Below are 19,602 nucleotides of genomic sequence, written 5' to 3' on the forward strand. Positions count from 1 at the left end.
GTGGTGTGTTCAAGGCAGGGTCTGCATGGTGAGGCCTTTTCTGTGGTTCTGAGCAATTAGGATTTACTCCTTTGCAGTGGTAGAAGTGGTGGAGGGTGTTGAACATGGCCTTGAGCTGATGCCTGAAGCTGGTCAGAGGCTGGTGGTGTGGAGAGGTAACATGGACTGGGAGCATGTGTCCGAGGTGACACGGTGGGACCAATGCTGAGTGAGCTCCTAGGCTGGGAGGGTGGGTCCCTGACCTGGCAGCTCCCAGATCCAGATTGCAGGTCATTTGTGTGTGTGAGAAGGAGATACAGGAGAGTGACCCTGCTGTGGGCACCAGCTGGAGGCCATGGGGTGGGGTGGGGGATCACATCCCAAAGGGGAGAGAAGGCCGAGTTCTCAGCCATGGCATTTATTTGTCTGTAATTTGTGCCTGCATCTCCTGGGACAGGTTTGGGGTGCTTTGCAGGTGATGAGGAGGGAGCAACTCGAGCTGAGCCCCATGCCGAGGTGCAGACCAGCATCCTGGGCTGCGCCCCAGAGTACCTGGGCCATCTAGGTCAAGCCCTCAGCTTCCTCCGCTGTAAGATTCCATCCTCGTCACTGCTGTCTGGGGGAGAGAGAGAGAGAGAGACAGACAGAGAGAGAGAGAGAGAGAGAGAGAGAGAGAGAGAGAGAGAGAGTGTGTGTGTGTGTCTGTGTGTGTGTGTGTGTGTGTGTGTGTGTGTGTGTGTGTGTGTGGTCGTGTTGCCCCCAGGCCATGGGCAGAGGACAGGTTTGGGCACAGTGAAGTTTGATGCTGAGTTCAGTGCCTGTTGATGAGTTTTAGTGGGCATTTAAAAAGGAAAAACAGGGACTTCCCTGGCAGTCCAGTGGTTAAGACTTCGCCTTTCAATGCAGGGGGCGTGCAGGTTCGATCCCTGGCCGGGGAGCTAAGATCCCATATGCCTTGCGGCCAAAAAACCAAAACATACAACATAAAACATAAGCAGTATTGTAACAAACTCAATAAAGGCTTTAGAAGCGGTCCACATCAAAATAAAATTCTTTTTTAAATATTAAAAAAATAAATAAAAAATAAAAAGGAAAAACAAGCCCACTCAACATTCAGGCTCCTGGCGAGGCACGTCAGAAGCGCAATGGTGCAGAATGCCCCAGGTAGCTTTCTGCCTTTTTGTCTGCATTTCCGGAGTGCTTCCATCAGCCTTGTCAAGGGCTCCCTGAAAGAGAGTAAGATGAGGCCAAGGACACAGCTCCCTGAGGTGGGCTCCTGCTCAGAGGGAGGGGGCCTTAGGTCCCCAGAGCAGAGCAAGGGGCCTGGGCTGCAAACTCCAAGACACGGTGCTGTGGTTCTTTGCGCAAGCTTGCTCTGTTCCCACAGGGCAGCGGTAACACAGACAAGATGAGATCCGAGGTTCGGCCATCTGGGGACAGGGAACTGAGTCCAGCGTGTGGACCTGGCTCCTCCGCAGGCTGTGCTCAGTGCTGCAGGCTGCGTGTGCCGGGGGCGTGCAGCAGGTACTGACGTGGGGCGGCTTCTTAATTTTTCTATTTGAGGAAAGGCAGATGGGAAAGATGAAATAATAACGAGGCAAAGGTGTTGAAAAGAGGGCCTGGCTCAGGCGTGGGTTGCAGAGCTCAGAGAGGTGGCAGGGTTGGTGGCTCATGAGAGCGCACTCCCCTGGAGGCAGGCCTGGGATGTGCTGCGGGCAGCTGTGGATGGAACAGGGCTCAGCGGAATAGGAGCACTTTAATGTGAAGAATTGTTTTAGCAAATGTTTGTCTCATCCCATTATGACCGGGTCACGTGCATTTCACAAAGAGTTTGGATAAATTGTGAAATTGGGATACAGTCTAATGGGGCAGTGACCAAGCATGAGCAGTGTGAGGGCCCCAGGACTGGCCTTCCTGTGAGGTTGGGATCAGCTCTGCTGGTGGAGTGGGGCCCCCAGCCCTGCCCTGTGACCTCCAGCAGCCCTGCCCCCCCGTACCTTATTTTCCTCCGTCGTAACAGCAGGAACCCTGATATCTGAGTAGTCGAAGATGGGAGTGAGTTTCCTGATGGTTGCCTGCTGTCCTTGATACCACAAGTCATCATGTTCAATTTGGCTGTGATTTCCATGGAGAGCCTGTGCCCAGCAAGTCCGTGCAGCTCCCCTCCAGTCAGGGCTCAGATGCCGCCCACCCACTGACATTTAAGTAGAACACACACCAGACCCTGCCCTGCGGGTCCTTTTGCCCTTCCTGTGTACCGACGTCCCCTGTGCTCTGACTTGTCCAGTGACCCTCTGTAGGGTCACTGCTTTGGACACCTGGGGCAGTCGTGTCGGCTGGCACACGAGGGACACGGGACCCAGCAGGGGAGTGGTCTTGGTTCCACATGGCCTAGGCCCGACTTGTTGACTTTATGGGTGTGTGAGCAGTGGAGCAGCATGTGCTGCCGCTCAGGGTGAGGCAGGGGTGTAAGGGGCAGGCAGGACACCATCTACCCCACCCCACCCCACGGGTGTTGTGAGGCTGAAACCAGATGATGTCCTCAAACCCTGCACCATCTGGCTGGTCAGCACCCAGGGAGTGTCGGGTCATGATGCAGAGAGCATGCAGACATGGGAGTCTGAAAGAGACCCTGCAGTGGGATCTGGGGTGGGGGTGGTGTTGGACTCAGCAGTTCTCTGGAACTTCTTTTTGTGGAGAGGAGAGGGAAATTGGTAAGAATTTAGAAGATTTTAATAAAATTGAGCCATTTAAAAAAAAAGGAAGGAGCAGGACTTCCCTGGTAGTGCAGTGGTTAAGAATCCACCTGCCAATGCAGGGGACACAGGTTTGATCCCTGATCCAGGAAGATCCCACATGCTGCGGAGCAACTGAGCCCGTGCCGCACAACTACTGAGCCTGTGCTCTAGAGCCAGCAAGCCACAACTACTGACCTCGCACGCCACAACTACTGAAGCCCACGCGCCTAGAGCCCGTGCTCTGCAGCAAGAGAAGCCACCGCGATGAGAAGTCTGCGCACCACAACGATGAGTAGCCCCCGCTCGCCGCAACCAGAGAAAGCCTGCGCGCAGCAAGGAAGACCCGACACAGCCATAAATAAATTAATTAATTAATTAATTTTAAAAAATAGAATTAAGGACTGCATTTTGAAGGACATTGTTAAGAGAATAAAAAGACAAGCCACAGACTGGGAGAAAAATCTTTGTAAAACTCATCTGCTAAAGCTCTGGTATCTAGGATATAAGAAGAACTCTCAAAACGCAATAATAAGATGACCCAGTTTTAAAAAATGCGTTGGAGATTTGTATAGCTTCACCATAAAGATTCAAGAATGGCAGATTAGTCCATGAGAACATTCCACGTCATTAGGGAAGTGCAAGTTGAAACCACGAGATACCACTTCACACCTACGAGAATGGCTAAAATAGAAAACCTGACAACATTAAATCCTGGCATGGGCGGGGAGCAAGTGGAACTCTCCTTCTTTGCTGATGGGACTGCAGAATGTACAGCCACCCTGGAAGCCAGTGTGGCCATTTCTCATGAAGTTAAACATACACTTACCATTCGGACCCAGCCGTCATGCTTCTGGCTGTTCATTAGGTGAAATGAAAATTCGTGTCTGCACAAAAACCTGCATGTGAATGTGTATAGCAGTTGATTCATTAGTTCCCCAAACTGGAAATGACCCTAACTTAGTCTGCAGGTGGATGAACAGATTGTAGTATAATATGGTGGGTTAATACTAAGCAGTAGAAAGGAATGAACTTCTGGTGACAGCAGCGTGGTTGAATCTCCAGGGCATTATGCTAAGTATTGTGTGGTCAGCCGGATAAGGGCCCCCTTATCTATTGATGTCCAGGTCTTAACCTCTGGAAGCCGTGAATGTGACCTTATGTGAAAAAAACGACTTTGCAGGTGGGAGTAAGTTAAGGATTCTAAAGCAGACTCACAGATACAGAGAACAAACTAGTGGTTACCAGTGGGGAGAGGGAAGCAGGGAGGGACAGTATAGGAGTAGGAGATTTTTTTTAAAAGGGTTATTATGGGATTATTTGAAATAATGTGGGTGAAACTTCTGAAAATTGTAAAGCACTGTAGAATTTAAAGAATTTTTCATTCAATAAAAAAAGTTTTTAAAAGTTTAAAAAAATAGTAAAATATGATAAATGTAAATCTATGTTTAGATCAAAAAAAAAAAGCCAAGAAAAAATTATTTTAAAGAGTTAAGGATTCTGAGATGGGATTATCCTGGGTTTATGGGCCCTAAATGGATCACAAGTGACCTTTTAAGAGAGAGCAGAGAGAGATTTGATGCAGAGGAAGAGAAGGTGATGTGACTACAGAGGCAGAGGTTGGAGTGATGCGGCCATAAGCCATGGAATGCCTGGAGCCTCCAGAAGCTGGAAGAAGCTAGGAAGGATCCTCCCCTAGAACCTTCGGAGGGAAGTCAGCCCTGCCAGTGACGCTTTGATTTCAGCCCGAGGATACTGATTTCTGGCCTCCAGGACTGAGAGAATAAACTTCTGTTGTTTTATGCCACCAAGTTAGTGGTGACTTGTTACATAGCCACAGGAAACTAATACAGTATGATTTCATTTATATGACCTTCTAGAAAAGATGCAACCATAGGGACAGAACACAGATTGGAGGTCGCTGGGGATGAGGGGAGAGTTGGAGTACAGGTGGGCATGTGGGAATTGCAGCAGAAAGGAAGGTGGCCCGTCTGGTGCTGACCATGTTTATTTGCTGACCCAAGAAGAGCAAACAGAAATGCATGGGAGGGTGTCAGGGCCAGTTGCAGGTGATTTACATCTGTTTTTCTAATCCTCAGGATGTCTTAAAATTTTTTCCCTAAACTTTCTGTGCACTTCTCTGACTTTAGATAGAAATATTTGCTGTGCTGGCCACCATGTGGGTCCTGATTTACACCTGGCCTATGGCCACTTGGAATCCCTTTTCTTGCCTTTCTTTGCATGTCCCTTCACATAATGATGAACGTTGTGCCGTCCTCCCGGCCAAGGGGAGGAGCTGCTGTGGGCCCCTGTGCTGGCCTGCCATGCCCTTGCTCTGCTGTGACCTCATCAAGTAAGGGTAGAATCTTATCAGTGTGTCCACCCAGGTTTCCCAGCTTGGCCCTGAGCTGGCCACGCCCACAGGACTGATCTGGAGATGCATCCCAGGCCTTTCCGCCCGCTTGTGGTTCACACAAATGGCCCCTCTTGGTCCCAGACACTGTCTAAACTCTCTGTGGTCTCAGCATCCCACTCGGAACCTGCCAGGAAGTCGCAGGGAGGATTCCTGAAAGGCGTTTCCCAATCGTCTCTGCTTTACTGGAAATTGGGGGACAGTTGCCAGGAGGTTGGCTGACAGGCCTTTTCTCAGGACCTAACCTCCCCCTTTGCTGGCCACGCACTGCTCAGGAGAGGTTGGATCCCAGCTCTGCAGAATCAGCTCAAGGGCTACGTTTGTGCTTTGTAGAATCAGAAAGACAGACTCTTTAAGGAGGAACAGAAGCCTTCCCTCCCATCACTTTCCACAGGCACCTCTGAGTTATGGGGGCTTCAGGCCACAGGGAGCATGCTGCCTGGGCACAGTTTCCACTGCCCCCTGTGGGCACTTCAGGACCGAGAGGGGCAGTGTTGGGTACTGATGCTCCCCACGTTCAGCCAGTGGTGGGCATCCTGGGACTGTGTCCAGATCTGCCCCGTCCTTGATGGTCCTTCCACCGCCACTGGCTCCAGCCCTTTCCCCCATGTGAAACACCAGCTCTGTGCTCACCAGCCTCACACCCTCCCACACCGTCCATTCAGTGTGCCTTGGGTGGAGGGTCTTGTGCATGTACACTTAAAAAAAAAATTATTGTGCGATAGGGAGGGTGGGAGGGAGGGAGACGCAAGAGGGAAGAGATATAGGAACATATGTATATGTATAACTGATTCACTTTGTTATAAAGCAGAAACTAACACACCATTGTAAAGCAATTATACTCCAATAAAGATGTTAAAAATATATATATATATATTTATTTATGGCTGCGTTGGGTCTTTGTTGCTGCACACGGGCTTTCTCTAGTTGTGGTGAGCGGGGGCTACTCATTGCTGCGGTGCGCGGGCTTCTCATTGCGATGGCTTCTCTTGTTGCAGAGCACGGGCTCTAGGTGCACAGGCTTCAGTAGTTGTGGCATGCGGGCTCAGTAGTTGTGGCTCACGGGCTTAGTTACTCCGCAGCATGTGCGATCTTCCCGGACCAGGGCTTGAACCCATGTCCCCTGCATTGGCAGGCGGATTCCTAACCACTGTGCCACCAGGGAAGTCCTGCACTTTTAAATTTTTAAAAATTATTTTATACAGCAGGTTCTTATTAGTCATCAGTTTTATACACATTAGTGTATACATGTCAATCCCAATCGCCCAGTTCATCACACACACACACCGTGGCTTTCCCCCCTTGGTGTCCATACGATTGTTCTCTACATCTGTGTCTCAATTTCTGCCCTGAAAACCGGTTCATCTGTACTATTTTTCTAGGTTCCACATATGTGAGTTAATATATGATATTTGTTTTTCTTTTTCTGACTTACTTCACTCTGTATGACAGCCTCCAGATCTATCCACGTCTCAACAAATGACCCAATTTCGTTCCTTTTATGGCTGAGTAATATTCCATTGTATATATGTACCACATCTTCTTTATCCATTCGTCTGTCGATGGGCATTTAGGTTGCTTCCATGACCTAGCTATTGTAAATAGTGCTGCAGTGAACATCGGGGTGCATGTGTCTTTTTGAATTGTGGTTTTCTCTGGGTATATGCCCAGTAGTAGGATTGCTGGATCATATGGTAATTCTATTTTTAGTTTTTTAAGGAACCTCCATACTGTTCTCCATAGTGGCTGTATCAGTTTACATTCCCACCAACAGTGCAAGAGGGTTCCCTTTTCTCTACACCCTCTCCAGCATTTGTTGTTTGTAGATTTTCTGATGAAGCCCATTCTAACTGGTGTGAGGTGATACCTCGTAGTTTTGATTTGCATTTCTCTAATAATTAGTAATGTTGAGCAGCTTTTCATGTGCTTCTTGGCCATCTGTATGTCTTCTTTGGAGAAATGTCTATTTAGGACTTCTGCCCACTTTTGGATTGAGTTGTTTGTTTTTTTAATATTGAGCTGCATGAGCTGTTTATATATTTTGGAGATTAATCCTTTGTCCGTTGATTCGTTTGCAAATATTTTCTCCCATTCTGAGGGTTGTCTTTTCGTCTTGTTTATGGTTTCCTTTGCTGTGCAAAAGCTTTTAAGTTTCATTAGGTCCCACTTGTTTATTTTTGTTTTTATTTCCATTACTCTAGGAGGTGGATCAAAAAAGATCTTGCTGTGATTTATGTCAAAGAGTGTTCTTCCTATGTTTTCCTCTAAGAGCTTTATACTTTCTGGCCTTACATTTAGGTCTCTAATCCATTTTGAGTTTATTTTTGTGCATGGTGTTAGGGAGTGTTCTAATTTCATTCTTTTACATGTAGCTGTCCAGTTTTCCCAGCACCACTTGTTGAAGAGACTGTCTTTTCTCCATTGTATATCCCTGCCTCCTTTGTCATAGATTAGTTGACCATAGGTGCGTGGGTTTGCCTCTGGGCTTTCTATCTTGTTCCACTTTTTATTTTAAACCTTTTCACATGGGTATGTGCATGGGTTGTGGGACAGAGATGAGAATAACGAGTGCCCCCTGGCTGTCAGTCTCACCCTCTGGCTTTCACCCATCTTGTCTCAACTTTTCCCTGTGCCCTCCTCAGTTCCCCATTTTTGGTTTGTTTGGTTTGCTAGAGCATCTTTAAAACGATCCCAGGTATCTTTTCATTTCATCCATGGCTATTTTAATCACTGTGTTGAATGTTAACAGACACAGACTTGTGTTTTTTAGACATCGCCTCCGTGCAGCTCCCTGAGAGCACCCTTGCTGGCTCTCCACAGGCTCTTCACTGAGGCTAGTTCAAGTAGGGTCCACACAGAGCCACACGCGACATTCGTGTTAAGTCTGTGGTAATTTATAGCACTCCATTCTTCCCCTCGAACCATTCATCTGTTGAAGAAACCAGTTCATCGGTCCCAAGGAATTTCCCATGTTCTGCCCTGGCAGTCACTGTCCTCGTTACTTTCCACGTGGCAGCAGCTAGCTCAGGGCTTCTCGGCCTTGGCTTCACTGACATCTGGGGCTGGGTTACTCTGTGGTGGGACCATCCTGTACACCGTAGTCTGTTGAGCAGAGTCTCTGGCCTCCATCCATCAGATGCCAGGAGCAGCCCCCCACAACCAAGTCACGACATCCTAAAATGTCTCTGCACGTCGCCAGTGTCCCCTGGGGCAGAGTCACCCAGTGGAGAACTGCAAGTGTAACTCGTTGCCTTACCCACTGTACTTCCTACAAACTGGTTGCTAGACCTGGAGGTGGATTTCGTAAGCCACTTCCTGTTGCTTCACCCTCGTAAGTGTTCTTCTCCATGGGGAGAGAGAAGAGGATCCCGGCCGTAAGCTTCCTTCTCGCCCTCGCCCCATCTTACGGAAGAGGAGTTTCGGGCCAGGAATCACACCTTCTCCCACGGGCCTGCCTGTTCCCCTGACCGTCACTGCCCTGTGCCCACCCTATTTTTTCTTACATGCATCAACATCTTTATTAAACAGGTTTCTTCACCCAAGTTGCGCCCCCCGCATTGGCGAGCTGCCTGGGGGCTGAGTGACCTCAGGGCGCGGACGCCCCTGCCCTGCTGTGTTGAGGCCTTCCTACTGCCCACCACTGCCAGGCCTCCCAACTCAGCCCTGGGCTCTCAGTCAAAGCATGGCACTAGCAGTGACACTTGTCCCGAGCAGCTCCTGGTTTCATCCTCCCTGCACTGCTAATGGGGGATGGTGTTCTGCTACTTGGGGTGCTGACAGGGCCGGTGTGGGGGTCGGTGCCTGCTGCTCAGGAGGTGTCACACTGGGCAGCTTGGCCCCGGGGGAGGACGTGACCTGTGAGCCTGTGATGTGAGCGACACAAGGCCTCAGAGGGTCTGAAGAGACTAAGCGTGTCGTGTGTAATGCTGCCAGCCTGAGGCGTAGCCCGTGCATGTACCAAGTGTGACAGGCATGGAGATGGGTGGTGGTGTGCCTGGGGGGTGTGTGTCATGGGAAGTTACATTACCTGGTGGCTTGTTAATCACCGTCTGAGGGCTGACCCAAAAGCTGCTGAGGAGACAGGGAAGTGGGCATTGCCCGGGCTAGTCCGTCAGTCCCTCTTGGTCCCTAAAATGTAGAGGAGGTAACAGGGTGGCAGGTACCCCTAACAAGCAGTGCGTCCCTGATCCTATGAGCTGTCAGTCCCTGCAGGGAACAGCCAGCCAGACCTCAAGGAAAGACCATGTTTGCACGTTCAGCCCATGCACCACCAGGGGCGTCCTAGCTGCTGGGGTCCAGGGCAGGCTGGGTGGGTCTGGAGGGTGACGCTGGTCCTACTATAAAGACACCTCTGCCTGTTTGCTCAGAAGACACTGTTGGTACCACATCTACTTTCTGAAAGGGCCCACGAACCCAGGGGGACCCCTGTCTCGCTCATACCACGGCTGCCCTCAAACCTTGCCTTCTCGGGCTTCCCTGGTGGCACAGTGGTTAAGAATCCGCCTACCAATGCAGGGGACACGGGTTCGAGCCCTGGTCCGTGAAGATCCCACACGCGGTGGAGCAACTAAGCCCATGTGCCACAACTACTGAGCCTGAGCTCTAAGGCCCGTAAGCCACAACTACTGAGCCCACATGCCACAGCTACTGAAGCCTGCGAGCCTAGAGCCCGTGTTCTGCAACAAGAGAAGCCACGACAATGAGAAGCCCATGCACCACAACAAAGGGTAGCCCTCGCTCACCGCAACTAGAGGAAGCTCGCACGCGGCAACGAAGACCCAACACAGCCAATCAATCAATCAATCAATAAAACAAAAAAACAAAAACCTTGCCTTCTCACCCACGGCTGCTGTCTCTGCCACCCTTGCTGCCTGCAGTCCAGCTCAGCATCTCCGCTTCATCTCCTTACGCCATGTGCACTGTGCCCCTTATTACTTGTTCCTTCCATGTGCAGTCACGGCCATGTGGTGTCCTCTCTGTGTCCAGCTGTCCCACTCTGTGAGGCATGGCCTGGGACCCTCGAGGCTTGGGAAGTACCCCTTGAGGGCAAGAACGGGTAAATGGTCCGACCAGGCCAGAGGTGCACGTTCAGCATGTCCAGCGGCAAATATGCGAGTCCACCTGCTCCACGTCCCCAGAGCTGAGGTGCAGGAGGTCCGGGTCAGCTCTGGCACCGGGAGACCACGCCCTCCCAGTTAATCTCCTGCAGTGGGTCAGATGGTGTCAGGACCCTGGGACAGTCTGCTCCCATCTCCCCCTCCTCCTCCCTGCCCCTGGTTGCCACCCATTTAGTGTTGCACATCCAAATCCCGCACTTCATTATTGTTATTTATGCCTTCAACTATCAATTATCTTTTACAGAAACATAATGAGAAAAAGGTCTTTCATGTTCATAAATGTTCACTGTAACCTGACAGTCTTCATCCTCTGTGCAGATGTGCATGTCCATCTGGTGTCACTCTCCCTTCCTCCTAAAGAACTTCCAGAACCTTCCTTGTAATGCAGATCTGCTACAAACAGACTCTCAGCCTCTGTCTGAACAAGTCTTTATGTCACCTTCTCTTTTCACTGTATATGGAATTCTGGGTTGGCAGTGTTCTTTCCTCAGTGTTTTGAAGATGTCCTTCTGTGGTCTCTGAGCTTGTTTCTGACATTTGGCCTCGTGAGCGCGTCTCCGTTTGTGGTGCATCAGTCAGCCCGCTGCACTTGTTTGCTTATGGTGTGTTGCCACGTGGTTCCTTGTTTTCTGCTGGAGCTTCTTAGGTCAGTGGATTTATAGTATTTGTCACATTTGGGGGTTTGAGGCTATTATTCCTTTGGATATCATGCCCTTGGGATTCCAGTTACATGTATAATGGACTTCTTAGTACTGTCCCACAGTTCACCACGGCTTTTTTTTTGTAATCTTTTTATTTTCCCATATGCATGCACACACGCATATCTACAGAGTTCTTGTCGGAGTGTGCAAGCGGCGTGGGAAGACAGTTTTCACCTAACATACGTTTCTGGGCCATGGCCCCGCACCACCATCTACGCAGCACTCCATGGCAAGGTTCCAGAACGTCCCACGCAGCCTCGCGGCGCTCATTGCCGCGGTGAGACATCTGGACGTCTTCCTCATGTCCGGGCACTACTTCGGCTTTTCCGTGTTCCTACTCACACACACTGGCCTTGGGCGCCCGTGGTAATACTCCTCCCCTCGTGCTTCCCACGCCTGGATTTCCCACCGTCTAGGGCCACGGGCTGGCCTTCCTCACCTCCCACAGTCTTCAGACACGCAGCCGGACTCACCAAGGCTTTGTTCATTTTCCTGTAGATTTTTTTTTGTGTGATTCATTTTGGGTAAATTGACATTACTTTGTCATCAGATTCACTAACCTTTTCTTCCACAGTGTTTAACGTTAATCCCACCCAGTAAGTATTTCATCAAGATACTGCATTTCTCAGCTCAAGAAGTTCCATGTGACTCTCCTCTGGTACTTCATATTCCTCTTCTCACCAGTTCAAGGTTCCCTTTAAGCCCTTGAGCATTTTAAATTTAGAATAGTTGCTCTAAAGTGAAACCCTTGTCTGATAGTTCCATCTTCTCTGTCCTTTCTGGGTCTGTTTCCATTGACTGATTTTTCTCCTGGGTTAAGGTTCACATTTTTCTACAGCTTCACATGTCTGGAGAGTTTTGGGTTTTGGATACTGTGTGTTGTAGATTCCATGGGATTGTCTGCTGGATTTTATTGTCTTAAAGCGTGTCAGTTCGGCTGGCTGCTGGCAGGCAGTTTGGTTAGCAGTGGATCAGCTGATCTTGGGGAAGCTTGTTTTTGAAATTTCTTAGTAAGGGGAATAAGAGAACCCCTTAAATGAGGGCTGGTTTAGCTCCACTGCTGAGTGGTGCAGTGAGGACTCCTCTGGGCTGGCTGTCTGTGGCGTCTCCTGGCCCATATTCCTGGGCTTGGGGCCCCAGCCCAGGGAGAGACCCGAAGCCTTCCTGGGCAGCAGCTCAAGGCCCCCTGCAGGTGCCAGGAGCTGTCCCTCTGCACTGTCCCTACCTTCATGGGCCTCTGCCCGCACGTGCAGTTCCTTCGGCCTCCCTGGCCCGTGGTCCAGAGGTTCCTGGAGGCAGTGAGCTGAGCAGTCCAGAGGCTCCCTTGGCCGTTTCCCTTCTTTCACATCTCTGGCCAGTGCTGCCTGCATTCACTTTGAAAGCATTGTTGTGTGTTTTGTCCAGCACCCTAGTTGTCACCAGTGGATGGCTTGTCTGGTCCCAGGTGGTCTGTCTGGCCCTGACATGGGGGCCTGCTTGTGAAGAAACTGAGAAGATTCAACGGGACAGCTATCTGTCCATTCACCCCTCCATCCATCCAGTGAATATTTCCTGGGCTCGGGTGGCCCACCATGGCCTTCCAGTGGTGGAAAGGCCTGCCCCCTCTAAGTGGAGTGCAGGGCATGAGTCACCGGCCTAATCACCAAAATCCCCAGACAGAAGGTTGGAGGTGACTGCAGCAGACGTGGCTGTGTCCTCCTGGGGTCAGCCTGCAAGTCCCTGAAGGGCTCAGAGAACGGGAGGCTGCAAATGTGTGTACCACCCAGCACAGAGAACCTTGGAGGTGGCAGGTGGAGTTGGATCCTGGCCCTGTGTCGGTTTGGGCGAGTCATTTGACCCCCTCTGATGCCTGAGGTTTGTGGTGGAGTTTAGCAATAACAAGCCTAAATTCAGCTCTTAGCCTGCAGCCTGCAGGATGTGTTCCTGGGTGCCATGTGCCCTGGTCCCGTGGTGCCCCCCCTGCTCAGGATGGCTCTGGGTCCCGAGCCTTCACCAGGCTGTTAAGACAAGGGAAGTGCAGGCGGGCTGTTCCTCAGGGATCCTGGATCTTTGGCTTTCAGTGTGGCCTGCCTACAGGAGGTTGGAAGTTGCCGGCCTGGGGCCTTGAGGCTGCTCTGCCCAGGTTTCCCCGGAACCTTCAGGAACAGCCAGCATCAGACCTGCACAGTGTGCAGCGCTGCTGGTAGACCACAGCCACTCCTACTCCCACCAGCCCAGTGGCCACCCACTGGAGTCAGGCACAGGCCTTTGATGGGTGGGGCTTGTGTCCTGAGCACACCCAGTGGACACCCAGCAACCTCCAAGTAAGGGTCCCCATTGGCGTCCACTGCAGCTTGCTGGTTGGAGCGGGAATTAGCCCAGATGGTCCTGTCCTGCCTTGTTTAACAGCAGAGGGTGGAAGTGGGGCCATGGCCCCAGGTGCTGGGAGGCACCTCTGTCATTGTGAGCGACCCATATGGCAGGGTTTCCAGAGGGGCCCGCGGCACTTGGGGTTACCCTCAGACTACCTGCCCCACTTTGAACCTGACTCGGAAGGGAGAGAGCCGATGAGTTTATCACGTGACCAGCTTCCTTCCGATAGTTTCTTGGAGGTGACAGGGCTGGATGCACTTTGAGTAATTCAAATAAAGTGTATTTGCTTCACAGTAAGCACCTGAAAACTTCTGTTTAAGAAGATGTTTTGATCTAAAACAGATCTCCATTTCAAGTAGCCCCTGCGCCACAACAAAACAGGAGTTGCCAAAGGCCACTTTGGTGGATGTTGAAGACGCACAAGTAGTTTTTAAGTACATTTTAGAACGCTTTAGAAAATTCTCTTTTCTTAAACCTTCTTGTAAAAATTTTAATTTTGTTGTGCTTCATTAAAATGTTATTGGGCCTCCAAGCTGGGAGTCTGTGACAGGTGGGATGGTCACATGCCAGTGTGCAGGACACTCCAAAATCAGAGACTCCTGCAGCCCTTGGAGAGGTGCCCTGGCCAGTGCCTGTGTTTCCTCCTGGAAACCGGATGCGGGGGACACAGTGGTGAGCAGGCAGCTTACCTACCGGCACCCCATGTGGAAAGGTCTGCAGAAAGGATCAAGGCTGTTGCCCCCAGGACAGAGGAAAACTGATGGGCGAGAGCCACAGCCAGCTTAGGCAGCTGCATTAACCCAGATCACTGAGGGTGGGCCCTCTGGTGCCAGCAGATGTGCTTTTGACTGCTCTTGGTCGCCAGCTGTTCGGCAGCATGGGCTGAGTGCCATCAGAATACACCTCAGGGGAGGGACTTCCCTGGCGGTCCAACGGTTTGGACTCTGTGCTTTCACTGCTGAGGGCCCGGGGTCAATCCCTGGTCAGGGAACTAAGATCCCACAAGCTGCAAGGTGCAGCCAGTCAGTCAGTCAGTAAACAGACAGCCACGGAGCAACTAAGCCCGTGCGCCACAGCTATTGATCCTGCGCTCTAGAGCCCGTGAGCTACAGCTGTTGAGCCCACGTGCCACACTACTGAAGCCTGCACGCCTGGAGCCCATGCTCTGCAACAAGAGAAGCGACTGCAATGAGAAGCCCGCGCACCACAACGAAGAGTAGCCCCCGCTCGCCGCAACTAGAGAAAGCCCGCGCACAGCAACAAAGATCCAACGCAGCCAAAAATAAATAAATAAAATAAATAAGTAAATTTATAAAACAAACGAACGTACCTCAGGGGAAGTCCCTGGTGGTCCAGTGATTAGGACTCTCTGCTTTCACTGCCGAGGGTGCGGGTTCCATCTTTGGTCAGGGAACTAAGATCCCATAAGCCGTGGAGCGTGACCCAAAAAAATGGAAAAGAAGAAAAAAAAATACACCTCAGTCATTGACCAAGTGTCATTGACTCCTCTTTTTGTTCCAAAGTCTTCCAAATGGGGGCTCTTGTCCCCTCTGCCGGCACAGGGGCTGGTGGAATTTAGACAGGTCTTGGCTTGGTGTCTTTTTTGCTAATAACGATAGACAGGTGGCCCATCACCTACATGTGTGTGTGTGCGCGCGTGTGCGTATGCATGCACGCGTGCACAGTGGTATGAGTGAATTGCTCTGTTGTCGATGAGAAGGACCTGGCCTGATCCTCCTACTGGAGGGAGGAGACACCACAAGAACCCATGTGGCCCGGACCCTGGTTCTATGATGAAAGTCAGGCGGCATGGGGACACACGCTTGAAGCCAGCCCTCCTGGCGTAGTGGAGGAAGCTTGGGATTTTAGACCTCTTGGCTAACTGCTCTACAGTATAAAGTCTTATTCTCAGTGCCCTTGGGGATTGAATGACTTTGTGAGAAAAGAGTCTCCCAAATAACTTGCTTGACAACTAGGCCAGTTAAATGCTTCACTAGATGGCCCACAGGGAGCGTGTGATCCAGGGGGAGGATGGCCCACCACACCATCGAGTCAGCCAGGCACCAGGGGGGCTGCCCTGATGGAGTCTCTCCTGGGAAGGTGCACCCTTCTTAGTTCCTCTCCTTCGCTACCTAAATCCGGGCTCACATCATTGCTGATGTCATGGCCTCTGTCCCCCAAGCCCCTGGAACACAGAGGCTTTGCTGTGTGTGGATGACAGACACACATGGTGCTATGGTTAGCCCCGAGCTGAGTCTTGCATGGAGATCTGAACCGAGAGACCTGGGGGCATGAGAACCAAGTCCTGCATGCTCTTTACTACCATGGTGTCCCACGTCTCTGCTCCGGGCTTTGCACTTGCTGTTCCCTGGTCAAGAACACCCTGACTTCCTAGCTTTCATGATCAGGTGATGTCAGTAGAGAGCTCCGTAATGACGACCGACAGGGTGGCTTTACCTTGACGCTGTCTTTGCTGTGTGCTTGTGTGTTCTGCTGTTTCCCTTCCACCCACTTTACATCACTCTTGCACTGAAAATGGTTAACAGACGGGAGTCTCTCCCCATGTTCAGGTGGTGTTCCTCAAAGCCCACACGAGTCTTCAGAGAAAGACCCTCTGTATGCCCTAGGGCAGGTCACAGCATTATGGAGGCATCATTTGTAACCCATAGAACTTCCCCATTTTAGGTGTATAGTCAGTGAGTGTTAATGTTCTACCCAAGAAGTTCCCCCCAGCCCTTCTGCAGCCACTCCCCACTTCCAGGCACTCACTGATCTTTAGTTTTGCCTTTTCTGGAACTTTATATAGATGGAATCATCCATCGTGTGGTGTTATATGTTGGGCTACTCTCACTTAGCTGGTGGCTTTGAGGTTTGTCCACGTTGTGTCCATCAGGAGTTCGTTTCTTTTTATTTCTGGGTAGTATTCTGTTGTTTCTCTGTCTACCAACTGATGGACATTTGGGTTGTTGGCTATTTTTTGAATAGTAAGAGTATTCTGCTATGTATGTCTTTTGTGCAGACATATATTTTCATTTCTCTTGGGTATATCCCTAGGAATGGAATTGCTGGGTCATGTGGTAACTCTGTGTTTAGCCTTTTAAGAAACTGCCAGACTTTTCTACAGCACCTTGTATGTTCCCACCAGTAAAGGACGAGGGTTCTGGGGTGTTGTCTTTTTTCTTTTAGCTAGCCCAGTAGGTGCCTGCGCCGTCTCTTCCTCACTGATGAGTAAGGGCTTCTGCCGTGCTTATTGGCCACCTGCAGGTCTTCTTTTTGATCTCTGTCTTTAACCCATTTCCAAGCAGAGGCCACTTAAATGTTGCATCTGCAGGGGCCCAGCTAGGCGGGGCCCCCACCGGTGCTGCTCCTCTAGTACTCTGAACAGCAGCCCAGGCAGTGGTCTGGTTGTGGTTTGCGGGACGGGTCATCTGGTCCTGAGCCTGCTTTGAAGGGACCTTGGCCCTTGTCTCAGCAGCACGGTGGCCCTTGTGCCTGCAGGGGCTGGAGCAGCACAAGGGGCTGGAGGACCTCCCATATCTGCCAGCCTGGCGGTGAGGAGTGTTGTGCTTTAGAAGTGTGGGGTGGTTTCTGGGGGGTCAGATCCCATGGAGGTAAGTGCTGGAGCTCCGTGTGACCTCTCAGGTCTGCTCCAAATGGTGGAGTCCTTGGAGATCCTTGGCAAAAGGGGAGGCTCCTGGTAAGCAAAGTGGGGTGAGTGTGTGGCCCACAGGGTCCAAGCTGGCGGAGCCCTGTCTCCCTCACATGCCTACAGCCCTTGGCCCACTTGGTGACGGGGTCACGGGCACCAAGATGCCAGTCTGCCCATTGGTTGGTTCTCCCCACGTGTATGTAGCTCCTCTACCCACCCAGGGCTTGCGGTGGGCCTGACATTCTGAGTGGGGAGCAGACAGGTAGCCACTCCAGACGCTCTGAGAGAGGCGTGGGGGGGCCCAGGTGGGAGAGCCTCCCCTCCCTCTAGGGGGCGCTAGGGTGGAGACCTGACAGGTGGGCTCTGATGGAGGTGGGAGAGCCCAAGACTTTGGCACCCTGTGGAGGAACTGGGGAGGACAATGGGCACAGAGGCCAATTTGGGCCCTGTGGGTTTGGGGGTAGAGGGAAGGGGTTGTGGTGACAAACCAGCACCACCCTGTCGGGTGATGTCTGCTACACAGAAGGTGGGTGCTGAGAGCCCCAAGATAGATGAGAAAAAGAGGTGCGACCCTCCATCTGGATCCGTGTTCTTTCTGAAATTCCACCAGAAGGCTGATCTCTGAATAGCTAAAGCTTAAATTATTTTGAGTTTTTTGGTGTATTTTTTCTTGTGACATTTGGAAATTCCGCCACTCCAAGTGCAGTGACAAGCTGCTCTGAAGCTGTGACGTGGGAGCTGGGCAGGCGTTGGGCTCTGTCCTGCCAGGGTGTTGGGGGGCAGGGCGTCACCTCATCAGCCTGCCTCCTGGCTGGTGGTGCTCACCCACCCCGATTCCTTTCCAGTGGGGTGTTTCTGAGGCAGGATGACCTGGGCTGTTGTTGGTTTTGGGCGAATGGTGAAAGGGGGCTGCCCATTGCCTGTATCTTCACTCTTGCCTCTCATGTGTACCTTCAGCCCTGGCCCCTGTGCCATCTGAGGAACTCCTATTGATCCTTCAAAACCCTGCTCCAGTAACCTTTCCTGTAATTTTCAACATGTGTGGATTTTATTTCACCCCTCCTGAAAACACTGTCCTTATCTGGCTCCTTGTATGACTGGGAAGTGAGTCTTTGAATTTCCAGATTCTTTATTGACATTTTTCCATCTTGCTTTTTTGCAGGACTCTGTTTCACTGAGACCTTCGATCCGATTTCAAGGAAGTCAGGGGGTGAGTCTTTTTTTGGTCTTAATCATATTTAGAATTGTGGAACTGGTGTGCTCCCTGCCCTGTTAGGGCTTGCTGGGCACAGCAGCCGGCTGGGAGCAGTGTTTTGGCCCCATCCACTTTTGTGCCAGGCTGGGCCCTATGCTGAGTCAAGGTCTGCCTCTGGTTGCCTCCAGGCTGGTTCTGTGGCTGGGGCCACACCAACAGGCCATCTGTGGTCTGAAGGCAGCTCTCCTGTCCAGTGGCTCTTCAGTCTCTCCCACTTCCTTCCTGTAGCCGCCAATCTGACTTGATCTCTGTGCTGATTCAAAACTATGGCCCCAGAGCCCAAGCAAGCCTGGAACTGTGCCCCCCCAGGGTGGGACGCTTGTCTCTGTTGGTGGACCTGGGACCATGGGTGTTTGTCTGGCTTTTGGTACTGGGCAGGGGGGTTATAGAAACTCAACATTCCCATTTTTTCGTGAAAGGTATTTGATTCTAAATAACCATCTTACAGAAAAATTGGGGAATGGAAGAAAGGGTGGGTTGTCTATAATCCTTACCCCCCCAGGTCTTAGGACCCCCATATCGTCCACCTACCAAAGGTGCTTTAGAACACTTTAGTTTTTCTTCTAGTCTTCATTGCAAGTCTTTTTTTTTTTTTTAAATCTGAAGAGTTGCCATATGTGTCTAAGTCAGTTTCCACCTGACAGCCTGCTGGCTTCTTACAGAACCAGGGGTTCTGTGGGTTTTGCCCCAGCCAGCAGGCTCCAGAGAGATGGAGCCTTGAGGAGATATGTGTCTGAATGTGCAGATACATTGATACCAAGAGATTTATTGCAAGACATTGACTCATGTGGTAGTGGGGCTGATGAGTCTGAATTCCATGGGGCAGGTAGGAGCTGGCACTGGGGTTCATAGGTGAGCTTCTTCCTCCTCAGGGAGGCCTTAGTTTCCTTCTTAAGGCCTTCAGCTGATTGGATGAGGCCCACCCAGAGCATGGAGGGTCATCTCCTTAAAGTCCGCTGGTCGTGGGTGTCACTGCATCTACGGAGTACCTCCACGGCACACCCAGATTACCATTCATAGAGTCTTTGGGGGCTGTGGCCTGGCCAGGGGCACACACGAACTGACCGTCACCCCAAGACCAGTCAAGGTCGGTGGGGCCCTTAAAGGCCCCAGGGCCCTCCCCCCGACACCCCCACCCCCCCGCCTCCCCGTGCCTCCTCTGGGGCTTCCTCCACACCTTCATTGGCCCCATCAGTCTTCTGCCAGTCACCCTTTTGCAGTCTCCACTTTATCTTCCCTGAGACATTTCCCCAGGGGTTGGAGGTCAATGCTGGGCTTGCTGCCAGACTGGCCCAGTGGCGCCCTCTTGTGGCCCATGATCACTCTGTGCCTTCAGCAGCTGTGGGAAGATGAGGAAGCCAGTGCACGGATTGGTGTTCATTTATCCAGTGAGCGATGCTT

At 51.3% G+C, this 19,602-nt stretch overlaps 1 protein-coding gene across 1 annotated transcript in view; it reads left to right on the forward strand.

Moving 5' to 3' along the window:
* Positions 1 to 19,602, forward strand: part of ELL (elongation factor for RNA polymerase II) — an 81,292-nt gene that overhangs the window by 33,963 nt on the left and 27,727 nt on the right. The window contains exon 2 of the mRNA XM_060008034.1: positions 18,109 to 18,156. Coding sequence (XP_059864017.1) covers positions 18,109 to 18,156 — 48 coding nt within the window. The remainder of the gene's footprint in view (positions 1 to 18,108; positions 18,157 to 19,602) is intronic.

This window comes from Delphinus delphis, chromosome 3 (assembly GCF_949987515.2).
Source record: "Delphinus delphis chromosome 3, mDelDel1.2, whole genome shotgun sequence".
NCBI lineage: Eukaryota > Metazoa > Chordata > Mammalia > Artiodactyla > Delphinidae > Delphinus > Delphinus delphis.